The 18,326-nt window shown below is 35.6% G+C and overlaps 1 protein-coding gene and 1 long non-coding RNA gene across 4 annotated transcripts in view; both read right to left on the bottom strand.

The window, feature by feature from the left end:
• The window catches only part of LOC125965321 (uncharacterized), a 327,903-nt gene that overhangs the window by 277,243 nt on the left and 32,334 nt on the right, over positions 1–18,326 (bottom strand). The gene's annotated exons all lie outside the window — the stretch shown is intronic.
• LOC101280805 (peptidyl-prolyl cis-trans isomerase A-like) lies at positions 6–621 on the bottom strand. Its single transcript, XM_004265488.3, has 2 exons — positions 538–621; positions 6–470 (listed from the first exon to the last, which is right to left on the bottom strand). Exons 1-2 carry the CDS (start codon positions 604–606, stop codon positions 45–47), a joined length of 495 nt encoding a protein of 164 aa, XP_004265536.1. The 5' UTR covers positions 607–621; the 3' UTR covers positions 6–44.

Raw genomic sequence — 18,326 nt, 5'->3', positions numbered from 1 at the left:
CTCTATTTTTTTTTTTAAAGATAAAACACAAGTCAAATTTATTATTAGATTTGTCCACAGTCAGCAATGGTGGTCTTCTTGCTGGTCTTGCCATTCCTGGACCCAAAGCGCTCCATGGCTTCCGCAATATTCATGCCCTCTTTCACCTTGCCAAAGACCACAGGCTTGCCATCCAACCACTCAGTCTTGGCAGTGCAGATGAAAAACTGGGAACCGTTTGTGTTGGGGCCAGCATTTACCATGGAAAAGATGCCAGGACCCGTACGCTTCAGGAGGAAATTCTCATCATCAAATTTCTCCTCATAGATGGACTTGCCACCAGTGCCATTATGGCGTGTGAAGTCACCACCCTGGCACATAAATCCTGGAATTATTCTGTGAAAGCAGGAACCTTTATAACCAAAGCCTTTCTCCCCAGTGCTCAGAGCACAAAAGTTTTCTGCTGTCTTTGGAACTTTGTCTGCAAACAGCTCCAGTCTGTTAACATAACTTTATGGATTGGATGAGCAGTCACTTCGTGGTTTCCAGGTCCCTTACCTCGAAGGAGACGTGGCCCAAGTGCTCGCCATCGACGGCGATGTCAAAGAACACGGTAGGGTTGACCATGGTCGGGCAGCACAGGAGGTTCTGGGGTGGCGGCGTCTGCCTCCCTCTCTACAGTTTTATTCCACCTAGTCCTTGTTGATTCCGTAGATTTCTGAAACCTTTTAACACTACAATTTTGCAACGTATCCACCTTCACATTGCTACAGTAGGAGTACTGGCTTACTGTAACCTACTACGTCCTACTTAGAACATAAAATCAGGACTCCAAATATTTATTTTAAAAAGTAAAGTTTTTTTTTTTAAAGAATCGATCCCAGAAATTTTTGCAACAAAGAATAGAGCTTCTGGAGCTTTAATTTAATTTGACAAACGTTTATCGATTATCTGCTGGTCACAAACACCATATCATGTGCTGTGGAATTAATAATGAGTTAGACAATCCTGGTACCAGATGAACTTACAGTTTACAGAGAAGTCAAATATGGAAACAGATAAACTGCAATGCAATGTAGCACATGTTATAACAGGGAGAAAAACTATCTCCTGGAACTCAGAGGAAGAAAAGATTGCTTGCCCACAGGATTCAGGAAAGAGTTCACAAATAAATAAAGTTATACTTGATCCTGAAGCCTGAGCAGAATTTGTCAGGCATAAAAGGAGGAATGATAGTCTAGGCAAAGCGACAGCATTTGCAGCCACTTAGTCTCATGAAATGATACGGAATATTTGATATGGAATATTTATTGAAGGATGAGACATAAATGTTCCCGAATAGAGTCACATGAGTGGGTCTATGGAATTGAGATGCATGTGTGAAAATAAGGTCATAGAGGTCATTTCAGGCCACATGAGGAGGGGCATTGAATGCCTAGCCAGAGGCTTTAGTATTTTTTCCTGAAAGCCATCTGGATTTAATAGAAATGTGCAAGTCATGGGAAATAAATAATTAGATAAGTTGTTTAAGAGATAGAGTTCTGACAGCAGTGAAGAGAGCAGAATCAAAAGGAGAAGAAGGAATGTTTGCAGAGAACTCAATAAGAAATTTTTCTAGAATGTTATTTATAGAGTAATTATGAATATACTAAACCATGAAAATAACTGATAAAGTCACCCTCTAAAATTTATTAATAGAGACTACAATTGGCCAAAACACGAAGCTTACCTCACTCTCTTTATATTAATGTGTGATTTGATGCCACTAAGTGAATAGGTTCCCCCTCCAAAGGGAGTTGTTTGTTTTTGCAGTGTGACTCTGATTTTCTTGGAGGTTCTGAGAGAAATCTGAAAAGCATCCTTTTAACCTCTGTCTGTTTTGTGTGCCATGTTTCTTAGTATCATTTTACCTTAATTAGCCAAACTAGTTTCTTTCACTTAACCTTTAGGTATATAGATATATAAATTAAGAGAGAGAGAGAGTGACAGAGTGAGAGAGAGAGAGAGAGAGCAAGAGTGAGAGAGAAGGAGAGAGGGAGAGAGGGTGAGAGAGATGGAGGAGGAAACAAATGAGAGGGCCATGATGTAATACAAGAAAGCCTAATTTCTGGTAACTAGCTCTGTCACTTATCCTGTCCTTTCATCTTGTGCATTAGAAATATCTTGCCAGCGAGAAGACCTAAATAGACATTTCTCCAATGAAGACATACAGATGGCCAACAGGCACATAAAAAGATGCTCAACATCGCTAATTATTAGAGAAATCCAAATCAAAACTGCAATGAGGTATCACCTCACACTGTTCAGAAAGGCCATCATCAAAAATTCTACAAATAATAAATGCTGGAGAGGGTGCCGAAAAAAGGGAACCCTCTTACACTGTTGGTGGGAATGTAGATAGTTGCAGCCACTATGGAGAACAGTATGGAGGGTCCTTAAAAAACTAACAATAGAGTTACCATGTGACCCAGCAATCCCACTCCTGGGCATATACCCAGAAAAAACTACAGTTCGAAAAGATACATGCACCCCAATGTTCATAGCAGCACTGTTTACAGTATCCAAGACATGGAAACAACCCAAATGCCCATGAATAGATAATTGGTTTAAGATGTTGTGTGTGTGTATATATATATACACACACACACACACACACACACACACACACACACACACACACACACACACACACTGGAATATTACTCAGCCATAAAAAAGAATGAAATATTGCCATTTGCAGCAACACAGATGGCCCTAGAGAATATTATACTAAGTGAAGTAAGTCAGACAAAGACAAATATTATATATCACTTATATGTGGAATCTAAAAAATAATACAAATGAACCTATAAACAAAATAGAAACAGACTCACAGACACAGAAATCAACTTTATGGTTACCAAAGGGAAAAGGGAAGGGGGAGAGATAAATTAGGACTATGGTATTAACAGATACAAACTACTATACATAAAATAGATAAGCAAAAAGGATTTACTATATAACACAGGGAACAATAGTCAATATCTTATAATAACCTATAATGGAAAATAATCTAATAGATATGTGTATATATATCTGAATCACTTTGCTATATACCTGAAACTGACACAATATTATACATCAACTATACTTCAATTAAAAAAAAAATCTTGCCAGCACGTTCCTATATACTAATGATGAAAAATCTGAAATGGAAATCAAGAAAACACTCCCATTTACCATTGCAACAAAAAGAATAAAATATCTAGGAATAAACCTACCTAAGGAGACAAAAGACCTGTATGCAGAAAATTATAAGACACTGATGAAAGAAATTAAAAATGATACAAATAGATGGAGAGATATACCATGTTATTGGATTGGAAGAATCAACATTGTGAAAATGACTCTACTACCCAAAGCAATCTATAGATTCAATGCAATCCCTATCAAACTACCACTGGCATTTTTCACAGAACTAGAACAAAAAATTTCGCAATTTGTATGGAAACACAAAAGACCCCGAATAGCCAAAGCAATCTTGAGAACGAAAAAAGGAGCTGGAGGAATCAGGCTCCCTGACTTCAGACTATACTACAAAGCTACAGTAATCAAGACAGTATGGTACTGGCACAAAAACAGAAAGATAGATCAATGGAACAGGATAGAAAGCCCAGAGATAAAGCCACGCACATATGGTCACCTTATCTTTGATAAAGGTGGCAGGAATGTACAGCGGAGAAAGGACAGCCTCTTCAATAAGTGGTGCTGGGAAAACTGGACAGATACATGTAAAAGTATGAGATTAGATCACTCCCTAACACCATACACAAAAATAAGCTCAAAATGGATTAAAGACCTAAACGTAAGGCCAGAAACTATCAAACTCTTAGAGGAAAACATAGGCAGAACACTCTATGACATAAATCACAGCAAGATCCTTTCTGACCCACCTCCTAGAGAAATGGAAATAAAAACAAAAATAAACAAATGGGACCTAATGAAACTTCAAAGCTTTTGCACAGCAAAGGAAACCATAAACAAGACCAAAAGCTGAGGACCAAACACCAAAATGTTTTCTAATTTTGATAGATTGAACGCTTCTTGTATGATTTCAATCCTCTCATAGACAGAAGGAATCTTATGCTGACTTTGTATACATTTATACTCAGCAGGTATTGAATGTTACAACATTCAATAAATAGCATTAATATTTCACTTCTTCTAATCTCTGAATTAAACTCATATAAACACATGTCATTTCTTTTGTACTTGAGTCCTGAGGTGATTTTTATCACGAAAAGTGCAATTTTGAAAATCTAATAAACTGTCATCTGTCTGAAGGGCAGCATTTTGCTGACACAGGTAATATCTGGAATTGTGTTACCAGGTTGCGAAGGCTATATGACAGCAACCACTTGCCAATACAATAAAAACATTTCTAAGTTCTTCTTTACAAAAGCTTAAGTATTTGTTTGTTTGTTTTATGACCCCTCATTTCAGAATGAACCATATTCTCCTGGCCTATCTTGAGGTAGGTTTGGCTATATATTTTAAGACAATTTCTAATTACTGTTCTCTTCTCAGACAGAAACATATGTAACCTATAAATTAAATTTTTAAATGTTCCCAAGACTTCCAGTTTATTGGGATCATCTTGTTTGCAATATTTAAGAAAAATGGACTCAAATCCTGACCACATATATGGTGGAGAACCTGCAGTATACACAATATATCCAAGGAGTCATAATTATCTATATTATTAGTTATCAATTCTCGGTTTCTATATGTAACCTACGTGCAACAAGCTTTTCTGAGATTCTGGGACACTGTAGAGGTTTATATTCCAAAAACATTATAGCAGGTAATTTTTTATTGAGGTATAACAGACATATAGTGTTATATTAGTTTCAGGTGTACAACGTAATGATTTGATATCCATATATATTACAAGATGACCTCCACAATAAGTCTAGTTAACATCCATCGCCATACAGTTACAAATTTTTTTCTTGTGATGAACTTTTATGATCTACTCTCTTAGCAACTTTCAAATACGCAATAAATATTTGAATATTAACTATAGTCACTAAGCTGCTTATTACATACCCATGACAATTTATTTTATAGCTTAAAGTTTGTACTTTTTGACCCCTTCATCCATTTCACCCACTCTCATTCCCCATCTCGGGCCACCACCAATCTGTCCTTTGTACCTATGAGCTTGTTTTTTTTTTTTTTTTAATTCCACATATAAATGAACCAATAATTCCACTAAATGCAAGTGAGCAAATAATTATACATGTAAGCAAATAATTTTACATTGAATTCTAGATGGTACTTATCATAAAATTATTGAACACTCTGGTCCCTGAATTTTCACTGATAATCTTTTTTATTAGAACCATAATGTTGGGCCTACCTTCTCTATTTCTTTTGACCTCCTTTTCTTTTTTGCTCACTAATTCTCCAAATACACATTTATATCTCATAGAGGGGAGTTTAATTATCTTTTTATCTCACTTCTTTCCAAAATTGGCTGAGATCTGAGAGTTAATTCTGTAAGTAAAATAGTAGGTCAATTTCGAAGATAACCCCCAATGACCCAAACCTTTATATAATCCTCTCCCATGAGTGTAGTTGAGACTCTTGCTTCCAACCATTAGTTGGAATGAGATGTCACCCCGTGATAATGTTATATTAAATAATGTCACCCCTGTGATAATGTTATATTAAATGGCAAAGATAAAGGGATTTTGCAGATGTAATTAAGTTCCTTAACCAGTGAACTTTAAGTTATCAAAAGGGAAATTATCCTTGGTGGGCCTGACTTAATCAGGTGAGTCCTTTACAAGAGGGTCTAGAAGTCAGAGACAGAAGTCAGAGACTCTCTCTGTTTTCTGGACTGAAAGAAGCAAGACACCTCAAATTTTAAAAACTTAATGCAATGAATTCTGCCTACAAACGTGGAAATTTAGAAGAGGACGCCAAGACTCAGATGAGATCCCTGCCCCAGCTAACACTTTGACTGCAGCCTTGAGCTCCAAGCAGAGAACTCTGTTAAACTGTGCCTATACTCCCAACCCACAGAAAATGTGAGACAATAAATGGAAGTTGTTTTAAGCTGCAAATTTGTGGCAATTTGTTACACAGCAACAGAAAACTTATAAAATGTCTTTTTCTAATTCTATGGGGATCTTGAACCATTTCCTTTCCTTACTGCCATAACCATAACTTTTTAGGACTGGTTTGTTTGGAGTCCCCGATGGTGGAGCAGAATCAATGAAAATCAATCAGCTTGAATATAAAATGAAACAGGGGTGAGCATACCTGAGGAATAAAAATAATCAGCCAGTCTGCAGAAACTTTTATGATCATTTCATTATGAGAATTTTTAAGAACTAAAGAGTGGTTAGAACATTGATCTCCATCCAAATAAGTTAACAGTTGGCATTTTTCATTGAAACGCGAATATACACAAACTGAAATAGCTAGATTTTCCCTTATCATAAGGGATATTCCCTTATGATATGAGATAATAATATGATATGATAATATGATAATAATATGATAATAATCCCTTATTATGAAGGGATTATTCCCTTCATAATCTTCATATACAAAAAATGCTGCAATAATGTCATCAGGATATTTGATTTAAGAAGTTTCTCAATAATGTTTATTACATCAGACTCACCTACTGAGTCCCACTATATGACTAATCACTGTTACCTCCAAGCTGAGAAGCCAGTGTTAATTTCTAGCCTCAAAACAGACAGAAATAAACAAACCTACTTTGGGGCCAAGTAAGAGAATTTAGTCTTTTCAGAGCCATAGAAAACTGAATTAATTTATAGACCCTTGTTACCCAGGTAGGTGATTGTCTCATAGCTATGAAATGTGTCCTTAGACGTATGGGATACACATTCTCAATTTTAATTATATATTAGGGTTGCCAGATTTAAATCTGAATTTCATGAACAGCACATATTTGGTTAGTATAAGTTAGTATAAGTATATTCCATACAGTGGAACTCAAGATTATACATTTTTAGTGAGTATCCTGAGTGATTGTTTGGAACTTCAGTATCTGAGAACAAGCATACTTTATATCAGATCCTGTGCTCAGCTCTGGGGATGCAGAAATAATCTAAGATAGTCTCTCCCCTGCAGCTTCTCATTGACAAGCACTGGGTGTGGGGAAATACAAAAATAATTACCTGATCTTCCTTCCTCCTTTTACTGCCCTGCAAAATATCACTAGTTTTCGATTTCATTAGTTTTATGATAAGAGTTTTACAGGATGGCATTGTCAGCCTATGACCTTGCTCGAATTTTAGAAATACAATTGATGCTTTTTAAATATTCAGAGTTTCAGAGTGCCAAGCAGTTAGCAATGGAGCATCTGTTTCTTTGTTGTTTTCAAAATATCCTAGTTGCTCTGTCCTACTTTCTCTAAGTTGGTTATTGTTAAAGATGAAAATGTCCCCAAGAAAGGAACATGCTCAAAGTGTTCTTAACAAGAGATTTTGAAATATCTGACCTGTCAGAAACAAGGATTTCAAAGGGTGACAGTTAAGTTCATCCAATTCCCACACCACTGCTGTGCCTCAGAATTCAGTACTACTGCCTTTATACTAAAAGCAGTAAACACTATATGTAAGACATAAGAAAATTCTTTCTGCTGATTTGGAAGTCATTCTCTGCTTTAAGAATATTCATGTCCTTATTTGGAGTGTTAGCATCAAAGACAAGATTTATAACTACTATAATTCCCCCCATTTTCAATCCCCCTTACCCTGATGTATTTTTTTCCATAGCACTGATTAGCTTGTGACATACCGTAAAATTTACTTGTCAATTATCCTTATTGCTTATTATCTATCTGTCCCCATTAGATTGTAACCATCACAAAAAGCAGAGATTTTTTAAGCAGTTTTGTGCACTGATACCTCTTCAGTGGAGGAGAGCTAAGTATATAGAATATATTCATTAAATTTGTTAACTAAAGTTAACTAATAAAATAATACTCCATCACTCCTAGCCCTAATTTATCTCCAAGGGATGAGGCCATTCAAGCACTGCTGTGCTGGCTTTTGTCCAGTATGTCCTTTGTGTATGGAAGGGAGCTACTACTCAACCAACTATAGGTCCCTCTCTTTGACCTCTGATAATTGTAGGACTGAGTTTATGCGGATTCACTCCTATCCTCTCACCGGGAGATAATCTGACCAATGACCAAACTCTGAAAAGACTGTTGACACGGGTTAAAAATCAATAATGTACAAGGATCACAACAAACTTAGTGGCCCAGGGAGTAAGGTCCTAACAGTGCTCTCATTAAAATCTTTCTGCAAGAATATCATGTTTTATATCATTTCTTTTACTTCTGCAGGACTTACGAAGCTTAACATATAGTCAAAATAGAATGCATTTTCAAATATCTCTTTTATATTAGAGAACACATTAGGGGAAAAAAAACCCCACTATAATTTGGAACTCTTCCCACAGTAAATCTTTTTTTTAGATCATGCTTCTGTCCAATCATCCTCATCCCCCTCATGTAAGGGCGAATGTGTTTGGGGGGCTAAAGCGTAAAGAGCTTTACTGTACTGTACAAATTGAGCCCTAGATAATTAGTAAGCAGTATGTACCTCAGCACATTTTCTCGCCTTCTTCTCCAGTCATGTGCACAACATTAAATACCACAATGAAGTTGCCATTTTAATGGCTCTCCAGCTGTGAGAACGTGGAAAGAGCGCTAGATTTACAGCAGAATACAACTTGAAATTCAGCTCTGCCTTCTACTAGCTGTATTACATTTACAAATTACTTAAATTTTCTGAGTCTCAGTTTTCTCTTTTGTAAAACTGTTAGAGCAACATTTCCTAGACAGGGTTCCTGGGAAAGCTCCCAGCGTGGCAGGTGGAATGTACTAGATCCCTCCACCTGTACCTTGGACCCTAATCCTAGGTGTCTCTCAATAACTTTGCTCCAGCAAGTCTTTCTCCTGACAAGCATTCTTTTGTATCATTCCAGCACACAAATATGCTTCTTTCTCACTTTCTTAAAGCAGACACACACACATACTTTTCATTACGGGGCTCTCCAACTAACTATCACTCTATTCTCTCATTTCTTTGAGAGTAAAACTGCTCAAAAGTTTACAGTCTCTTCCCACTCTCTCTTTTATACACGATCAAGCTCTTTCCCCTCTGCCCCACCCCTTTAGCCCCACTTCTGTGGATGTCACTCCCATCTATAAATCCAATCAATGGGCACTGTCAAGTTGCATCTCACTTGACTTGTCAGCAACATTTAACCCAACAAGACTGTATGTTCCACCTGTCTTGAAATACTTTCTTAATTTCACTCCAGGACATGACACTCTCCTGGTTTTCCTCCTATCTCGTAGCCACTCAGCCTCCTTTTCTTTTCCTTTGTTTCTCATTTTTCAAATATTTTAATCACAGTTATTGAACCCCTCATCTTTTCCAACTACACTCATTCTCTGGGTGCCCTCCTCCATCCCAGGACTGTAAACACCGTCTGCACACTGATGACTCTTAATTTCACATCTCTAATCAAGATCACCCTGCTAACCTCATGACTCGTAGACCCAACTCCCTACCTGATTTCACCTCTTAGATGTTTAGCTGGCTTCTCCAACTTAACTTTTCCAAAATAAGTTTCTAATCTACACAAACCTGCTCCCTCATCAGACTTCCCTCTCAATAGCAACTCAATCGTTCTGTTTGCTCAGTTCAAAACCTTGCTATTATCCTTGATTCCTTTCCATCAAAAAAACAAATATTGGCTTTAATTCAAAGTATATCCACATACCCACCACTTCTCATTACCATCTCTGCTACTACCCTAGTCCTAGGCACCGTCATCTCTTGCCTAACTGGTCTCCCTGCTTCCACTTTGCGCCTCTGCAGTCTGTTCTTAACATTACAGCACAGTGATCCTATTTAAGATGTAGGTCAGATTATGCCATTCCTTGGCTCAAATCCTCCAATACCTCCCATCACATTCAGAGTAAAAGTCAAAATTCTTACAATGACCTTCAAGACCTTACATGATCCAACTTTTCATGATCTCTCTGACTTCATCTGCTACTCTCATACTTGCTGACTCACTCCAGCTACAACTGTCCTCTTGCTGTTCTGGGAAGACTCCAGGCACACTCCTGCCTCAGGACCTTTGCACTTCTTGTCCCTCAGACTGGAATGCTCTCCTCCCAGATATTCATGTGGCTCACTCTCACTCTCTGGAAGTCTTTGTTCAAATGTCTCCTTCTCAGAAAGCCCTTCCCTGGCTCAACTATTTGAAACTGCAGACCCCAATGCCTGGTACCCCCTCTGCCAATTCCCTGCTAATTCCTAACACACTATTCAATTTACTTATTTATTTTTTGCTTTTCTCTGTCCACAAGAGTGGAGGCTCCATGTGGGCTGGTGGTTTTGGCTGTTTTATTTTCTGATATATCTCCAGTATCCAGAATAGGGTCTGACATATAGTAGGTGCTCAATAAATGTTAAAAGAATGTTAGACATTAAGAAAAAAATTTTATTAAATAAACAGGGCAAAGGTCATATATTCACCTACACAATTCAGTCTTGCTTATAATTTGAATAAGTAAAATGTGTAAATTCTTCGAGTTTTATTCATACATTTATTCAGTAAACATTAAAAACCAAACTCTGAAGAGTATATTGTATAAATTTTTTGAATCACTATGTTGTACACCTAATATAACTAATATAATATTGGAAATCAACTATACCTCAATAAAATAAATAATAATTTTTAAAAGTACTATGCCAAAAAAATATAAACAAACAAACAAATAAATAGATAAATAAGATCATACCAACTGAAGGAGATTATAGTTTAGGAAAAGAGTAAAGATACATGCACAAATAATGATAATAAAATATTATATATTCTATATTAAAATATACTATAGAATAGATAATAATATGAGATAGATTTAATTAATTTCTGAATTAATAGAGATTATATCATTAATTAATTTCAAGGCGCTTTTGTATGATTGTATGACTGAACAAATCTTTTGATTATAAAACTCTGCTTCTTTGTAAGCTCATAAAGACTTACTTTTTAAAAAGAAAGATAGGTGTTCAAAAAATAAGACCAAAACTGATAAGCAACTGCCTCTTTTTTCATTTTAAGTAGAAAACTTTTGTGTTTAGGGCCATTATGTGTCACTATATCCTATAAAGAAAATGAGCAACAATAAAGGAAAATACTCTGAATTCTTCTCTGGCAGATTAGATCACTAAGACCTGGATATTTTTCTCTGATCTCTGTATTTTGCCTACTTCAATTTCTGCTTTGCTTTTGTTTTATAGGTTAAAATTCAATATAATATATGAAGCAACTAAGTTACCAAAGTAACTCAAAAGATATGATCACTTTCATTGTAGCGTATTTCATGTGAATGTTAATATTTTTTTAGTTGAGAAGCTTATAAAACATTTTTATATTTTTATATGCAGTTAGGTTCAGAAAGCTAAAAAAATCAGGTGTCCATTGGAAAATTTCAATATTTTTCATTTTATAAAGGAGTTTGAACTTACTTCATAAGTTAATTTGAAAGTAGTATGAAATATATATGCCCACTTAAAACATGTTCTAGAAAACTTCCATATTAATGTCATTTATAATTAGAAAATATGGGGCTTTTTAAACAGACTTTATTTTTTAGCACAGTTTTAGATTCACAGCCAAATTGAGTGAAAGGTACAGAGATTTTCTGAATACCCCCTGCCCCCATACATGCATAGCCTCCCTCATTATCAACCTCCTCCACCCGAGTGGGACATTTGTTACAACCAGTAAACCTACATCAACACATCGTCGTTGTCACTATGTAATGCCCCTCTTTATTTCTGATAATTTTCTTGATCTGAAATCTACTAAACCTGAAATTAATATAGTTACTCCTTCCTTTTTTGGTTAGTGTTAGCATGGTGTATCTTTTCCATTCATCTACTTTTATATGTGTCTTTTTACATTTAATGTGTCTACATTTAATGTAGACAACATAGAGCTGGGTCTCATTTTTTGATTCACTCTGTCTTTTAATTGGTGAATTTAGACCATTGATATTCAAAGTGATTATTGATATATTTGGATTAATATCTATCATATTTGTTACTGTTTTCTATTTGTTGCCCTTGTTCTTATTTTTGTCTTCTTCTCTTTTTCTGCCTTTTGTGGTTTTAATTGAGCATTTTATGTGATTCTATTTTCTATTCACTCTTAGCATGTCTGTTGTACTGTTTTTTCACTTTCAGTTTTTTTAGTGGTTTCCCTAGAGTTTGGAATACACATTTACAAGTACTCCAAGTCCACTTTCAAATAACACTATACCAATTCATGGGTAGTGTTGAGTACCTTATAATAACAAAATAATCCTAACTCCTCTCTCTTGTCCCTTGTATTATTGCTGTCATTCATTTCACTTATATATAAGTGTACATAAGCATAGATAAGCATACATATGTACATAATATATGTACATAATTAAACACATTGTTGCTATTATTATTTTGAACTATTATCTGTTAGGGAAATTAAAAATAAGAAAAATAAAAGTTTGATTTGCCTTCATTTACTTCTTCTCTGATTCTCTTCCTTTCATTATGTAGATCTGAATTTCTGACCTATATCATTTTCCTTCTTCTAAAGAACTCCTTTTAACATTTCTTTCAAGACAGAATACTGGCAACAAATTTCCTCAGTTTTGTTTGTCTGGGAAAGTCATTATTTCTCCTTCACTTTTAAAGGATAATTTCTCAGGGTACAGAATTCTAGGCTGGTGAGTTGTTTTCTCTCAAACTTTAAATATGTCACTTCTTTCTTCTTGTTTGCATGGTTTTTGAGGAAAGTCAGATATAATTCTTACCTTCTGTCCTCTCTAGGTAAGATGTTTATTTCCTCTGGCTTAAGATTTTTTTTTTTTTGATTTTCTATGGTTTGTAAATGATATGCCTAGGTGTGGCTTTTTTGGCACGTATCCTCTTTGGTGTTCGCTGAGCTTCCTGGACCTGTGGTTTGGTCTCTGACATTAATTTGGGGAAGTTCTCTCAGAGTTGTCCACAATGAACCTCCAGCAATTTGTCAATTACTGTTCAGATTTTCCTACCCTAGGACTGATTCCCATGGAGATTTCAGCTTGTGGGTTCTGATCTAGGAAGTTATTGATACAATTCTCTGTGTTCATCTGTCAATTTGTCCAGCTTTGGGGACAGCAGTTTCCCCTGTGACCTCAGTTTTGTTATGAATCTAAAGGTTGTAGCTTTTTTAGTTTCTTCAGCTTTTTACTTGCTCTTGTTAGGACAGAGTAGTAACCTCCAAACTCCTTACATGCCAGACCAGTTGCAGGAGAGGGGGGTTACTTCATTAAAAATGACATCAGAAAAACAATGTACCATTGATCTCTGAAAATCTTGATTTTCTTTTAAAGCAAATCTCTGAGAAATGAAACTTACAGATATAATTTCAAATTGGCTGAATAAACCTTATGCCAAGATTAATATGAAAGATAAAATTAACTATATTATTAACTAAATATAGTTTCAAATTAAAATGATTCTGATTTTTTCAAATACATATTCTACTTGTAAAGAATTCATTGAGTAAATTCAAAGCATCCTGAAAGTTCTACACTCCTTCTTCTCTCAAATACAAAGACTTTGTATCCCTGAGTTAGTAGGCAATTTGATAACGGAAGTATGGTTTTGATTTCTTTAGAAAATTTAGGCATTGTTCATTTATAATTTGGGAAATGCAGATTTTGTTTAGAAAAAAACCTGAACATTCACAGATGAGTTGAATAAATCTTATTTAGGCATTTCAATAGAGAGTCACTAGCTAACTTATCAGTTCTTTACCAATTCTTTCTTGTGATAAAATTGAATAAAAATGCATAGGGAATAACAATTCTGGCATATACCTATTAAGGTATTTATTTGTTGGCTGATATTACTAAGACCAGGGACCTCAAGTTTAGTCCATTAGAAATATTTATACTCTCCATATCTTACCCTGTTGAAGAAAGGTCCTGAGTCCTTCCAAGCATGCCCTGGGCTGACTGTTTGGAATTTTAATGCTCCTTAGTCGAGATGGTCCATGGACTCAAGGCGCCATTGGTTTTAAACATTGCTAACACGCCAAGAGCAGTGAGCAATTTCCCTAGAGTTTTCACTGCTGCTCTTGAACAAATTTGTTTATTTTTCTTTAACCACTATTCACACTTAAATAGCACTCGATGTCCAGCTTGTTATCCTCTTCCAAATGTGAAGGTCTGTTCCCAGAGATGACTTGGCATAATTTTGATTAAAGATTGTTTTCACACATTTAAGAAAATAGCACAGTTAACAATGGAGACGAAGAGTGTGGCCCAGAGGATTAATAAAGACCAGTGAATACTGACAAATGAAGCATATTTGTTGTTTTCCTATTATTCACTCTTATTCTTGAAGTAGAGGGGCTGCCTAGCATCAGCAGAAGATGAAGTCTAGTGGGACTTAAGCATTAAACAGACATTGCAGCAAAGAAGTAAGAAATAAACAAGAAACTAGAAATAAAATTGTTGTATAGTGCAAATACAGCTTTCACAAAGAATTAAAAATGGACAATTTACCGATGGAGATTTCACATACATCTGCTTAATTCAGCATGATAAAATTTCTAATACAAATGTACTGTACTTTTTTTACTAAAAAAAGTGCATATCTGTCCTTAAGCAGTATAATAATTACATTAAATCTTTTCTTGTCATCATTTATAACTACTTAAAGCCTCTTGCAATATGTGATTCTATCAGGAATGTACAGTTCTCAACAATTCATTCTAATTTTTAAACTTTTTATTTTCCGTGAAATTAATTCATGATTTTTTTTTAATTATTAACAAATGCTTGCAATATTATTTAGATCACTCCCTTACTACAGTCCTCTCGTTCAGAGATTTTCAAACTTGGGTATAAAGACAGGCTTTAGGAGATTTCTAAACACAGTATTTTAGGTAACTGAGCATTTTTCTCAGGACTGTCCATACCATTTTCTAGGTCCTCAAAGCTGCCAAATGCAAAAATAAAATGCGAAAACAAAGAACATTAAGAATGTATTTAAAACATTTAATTGACTTACATTTATTTAAACACCTGGTCTGATGCTCAAGGCAGTAAACTAGAATGACCCTGCTTGTCTAAGAAAAGAAAACATTCATAATAGCAAAAATACTCAGTTCTTGTCAGTTTAAAGACATCATTGCTAATTTTAAAGTAAAACAAACCATATTCTACTCACTTATTCTTTTTTTTTTCGATATTTGAAAATGTCTCTGAATAACAGAGGCAGAGTGGGAGTGTGGGAAAAGTAAAAGCTGTAGGCTCGTCTAGGGCCAGCTTCAAACCTTGCAAAATGCTGTGGTCCACCCTTGGGCCAATTACTTGACCAGACAAGCTTTTATCTTCCTAATCCAAATAGTGTCTATCATAAGGTAGATGTGGTATCTCACACATGCTAACTGTCCAATACATACTAGCTTCAGTCTGTTTTCTTTCAGTTGCTGTAAAAGTGTATAAACAATATCATATTCCCATTTTTATTTGTCCTCAGAAGTTTTAGTTATTAGTTTTAGTTTAGTTTTAGTTATTCGTAACAGAGTATAGTGACTGGCTCTATTTTTCTCAGCCTTTAGAACAGAGAATGTGACCGGAAAAAAGGGTCAGTGCTTCAGGAATTCACCAAACCAATTTGTATCTTGGCCAAATGAGTTTTTAAGAATACTGAAAGCAAATCAATTGGGCTTGCCTAAATTTTATTTATACTGTAGATATGACAACACTTTGAAAGAGCAGAAGTTTGATTTAGAGGTGACCCTGAAGGTATGGCTCAAGCACCTCTGGTAAAGGAATTGGAACTGTGGTGATTCTGCAATATGGGACACCTCTGCACAAGCTCAGGGACACCAGGTCACCGAGGGTCCTGAGGAAACGAGAAAGCTGGACGGCAAAGACAAACTTCCAATTTCTCACTATTATCCAGGACAATTTCACTCAGGTCTAGTCCTGTGGAAAACTACTGAGAAGGCTGATTCTCATGAAGTACTGGGAGTATTGTTCGTGCTGAAACTTCAATACTATGTGATTCTTTTACCATAATGATATTCCCGAAATTCTTATCAAGATTCAATAACATGACAGAATTCCCTGGGAATATCAAACAACAGAAATATCTTATAGTTTCTGAAAAATAGAAATGAGTATTAGTGGTGAGTTATTGAAAGGGATTAGATGACCGGCTGAGGCAATATGTAAGTTTGTGATCATTTACACTTCTCCCAATTAACCCACAGCCGTTCACAATATATGGGTGTTATTTATAGTTAGAATGCAATCCAGTGATGAATTTAAATACTTTGTATTACATATGAATTCACCATAACATTTTAAATAATAATTACTCTGAATTTTTTCTACTTAATTTTCATTAGCTACATTTCTTGACGTGGAAGTTATATTGAAACAATGTAAATATTTCATTAAGGAGAAATTTTTGCACTTTCTTCAAAACAATGCCTTCTGTACATCAACTATTTAATGTCATTTTAAAATTACATTTGTATTTTTGTAACATGAATTGCTTTAAAAAGATGCAATTTTTGTTCCATTACTGAAGAACACAGACAGTACAATAAGTCAATTAAACATAAAGCTAAATATAGTGTCTAGCACTCCATACAGGAGTAAAAGTGAGATTATCCTTCGTCTTAAATATTTCCAGCAGAAGATCTACTACAATTATTATACTGACCTTGATCAACAAGAGTTCAATTTATGAAGATTATTAGACCAGCAGGAAATTAACTCAGAATTGGAGACTGTTTAAACAGCAAAAATCTATCACTTACTCAAGTGGGATAGGAGATTCCATAATATATGTTTAAAACTTGACTATAATACCTAAGAATCACTTTACCAATATTTTCTAATTTGGGTACAAAACAAGTAGCCTCTGAACAAGGTGTATAAGAAAAACAAAAGAGAGAGAGAGAAAGAGGAGGGGGGTGAGGGACAGAGAGGTAAGAAGGCTTTCCTTCTCTTTTTTCTTTTTTTTCAATTGAAAAAGGAAGAAGGAATGAGAAGAAGGGAAAAGCCCTAGCAGATTTCCAAAACTCAGGAAACCTTTGTAGGATGACACTGCCAATGGTAAAAAGCCCTGGGGACGGAGTGAATGAAAGAATTTTTAAGACTAGGGATGTTCAATTTAAAAATATTTGGTACTGGCTGGATAATTGCCACCATTATGCCAGCTTCTCCTCCATTCTACCAGATCTTCGGTAAAGTCTCCTGTACCCGTAAGCTTTGTGAGATTGATATTTTTATCCCCTGCACTCCCACTCCTAATTCCAGAAATCACATTTCCCATTTTGTCTGGCATGGTACAAAATAGAAACAGAAAGAGTGGGACTGAGAAGTATTTCAGTAGGAATATAGCTCAGCACTAGGGATAACCATAAAAATATAAGTTCTACAAGAATTTGCAGGGAATCTTGGGGAGTTCGTTAGAATGCCCACGTGTTGTAGGATCGTATTTTTATTCAATCTTACAAGATCTTAAGTAGCAGAGTGATTTCTGCTAGCAGGCATGTTATGATGGTGAGGTAGGCAAAATATGGGTCCCCAAAGATGCCCACGTCCTAGTCACTGGAACCTATGAATATGTTACCTTACACGGCCAAAGAAAATTATGGTTGAAGATGTGATTACATTTGATTATCAGCTGACTTAGAGATGTGGAGAATATTCTGCATTACACAGCCTCTGGGTCAGTTCCCTCTGAACCAGGTATCATTCTCCGAACAATTAGCTGAGGCCAGGAAAGGGCCAAATTACATCCTCTGAGCATGACTATTGAGGTCAATTTACTATTGGCTCAGAAACGTATGTTAAGGTCTGGTCAGATACTCAGAACTGTGCTGTTATATAACAGAATTTAAGTTAATAATAGATAGCATATTAACTCTCATTTCCTCCTTCATATGCCTGTATGCCTCAGTTATCCTTAAAATCCTTATCCACAGGAACCCCTGCCCCCAACAACTTTTCCATTCTTATTACTAGGCTGTGAATCCCACTAAAAATGGCCGCACAGTCATACAGACTGGTATCATTAGCAAATTTGTAGTCTCTGATCTCTACTTGGTTTGCTCCTCCTACCACAGCCCAAGGAGACTATACCAAGCACCTAATCACCTCCCGCACCTCAGGATGTCTTTGTCCCATCATCTCTCATCCATGATAAACACAGAGTAGAAATTAAAAGCCA

This window comes from Orcinus orca, chromosome 9 (genome assembly GCF_937001465.1).
Source record: "Orcinus orca chromosome 9, mOrcOrc1.1, whole genome shotgun sequence".
In the NCBI taxonomy this organism is placed as follows: domain Eukaryota; kingdom Metazoa; phylum Chordata; class Mammalia; order Artiodactyla; family Delphinidae; genus Orcinus; species Orcinus orca.
Note: the sequence above shows the minus strand (reverse complement) of the source record. Positions and strands in the feature narration are given on the sequence as shown.

Coding starts and splice junctions, on each gene's coding strand:
- LOC101280805 (XM_004265488.3), bottom strand. CDS start 606: ATGGTCAACCCTACCGTGTTCTTTGACATCGCCGTCGATGGCGAGCAC. Junction 471..537: donor TGGGCCACGTCTCCTTCGAG/GTAAGGGACCTG, acceptor AACAGACTGGAG/CTGTTTGCAGACAAAGTTCC.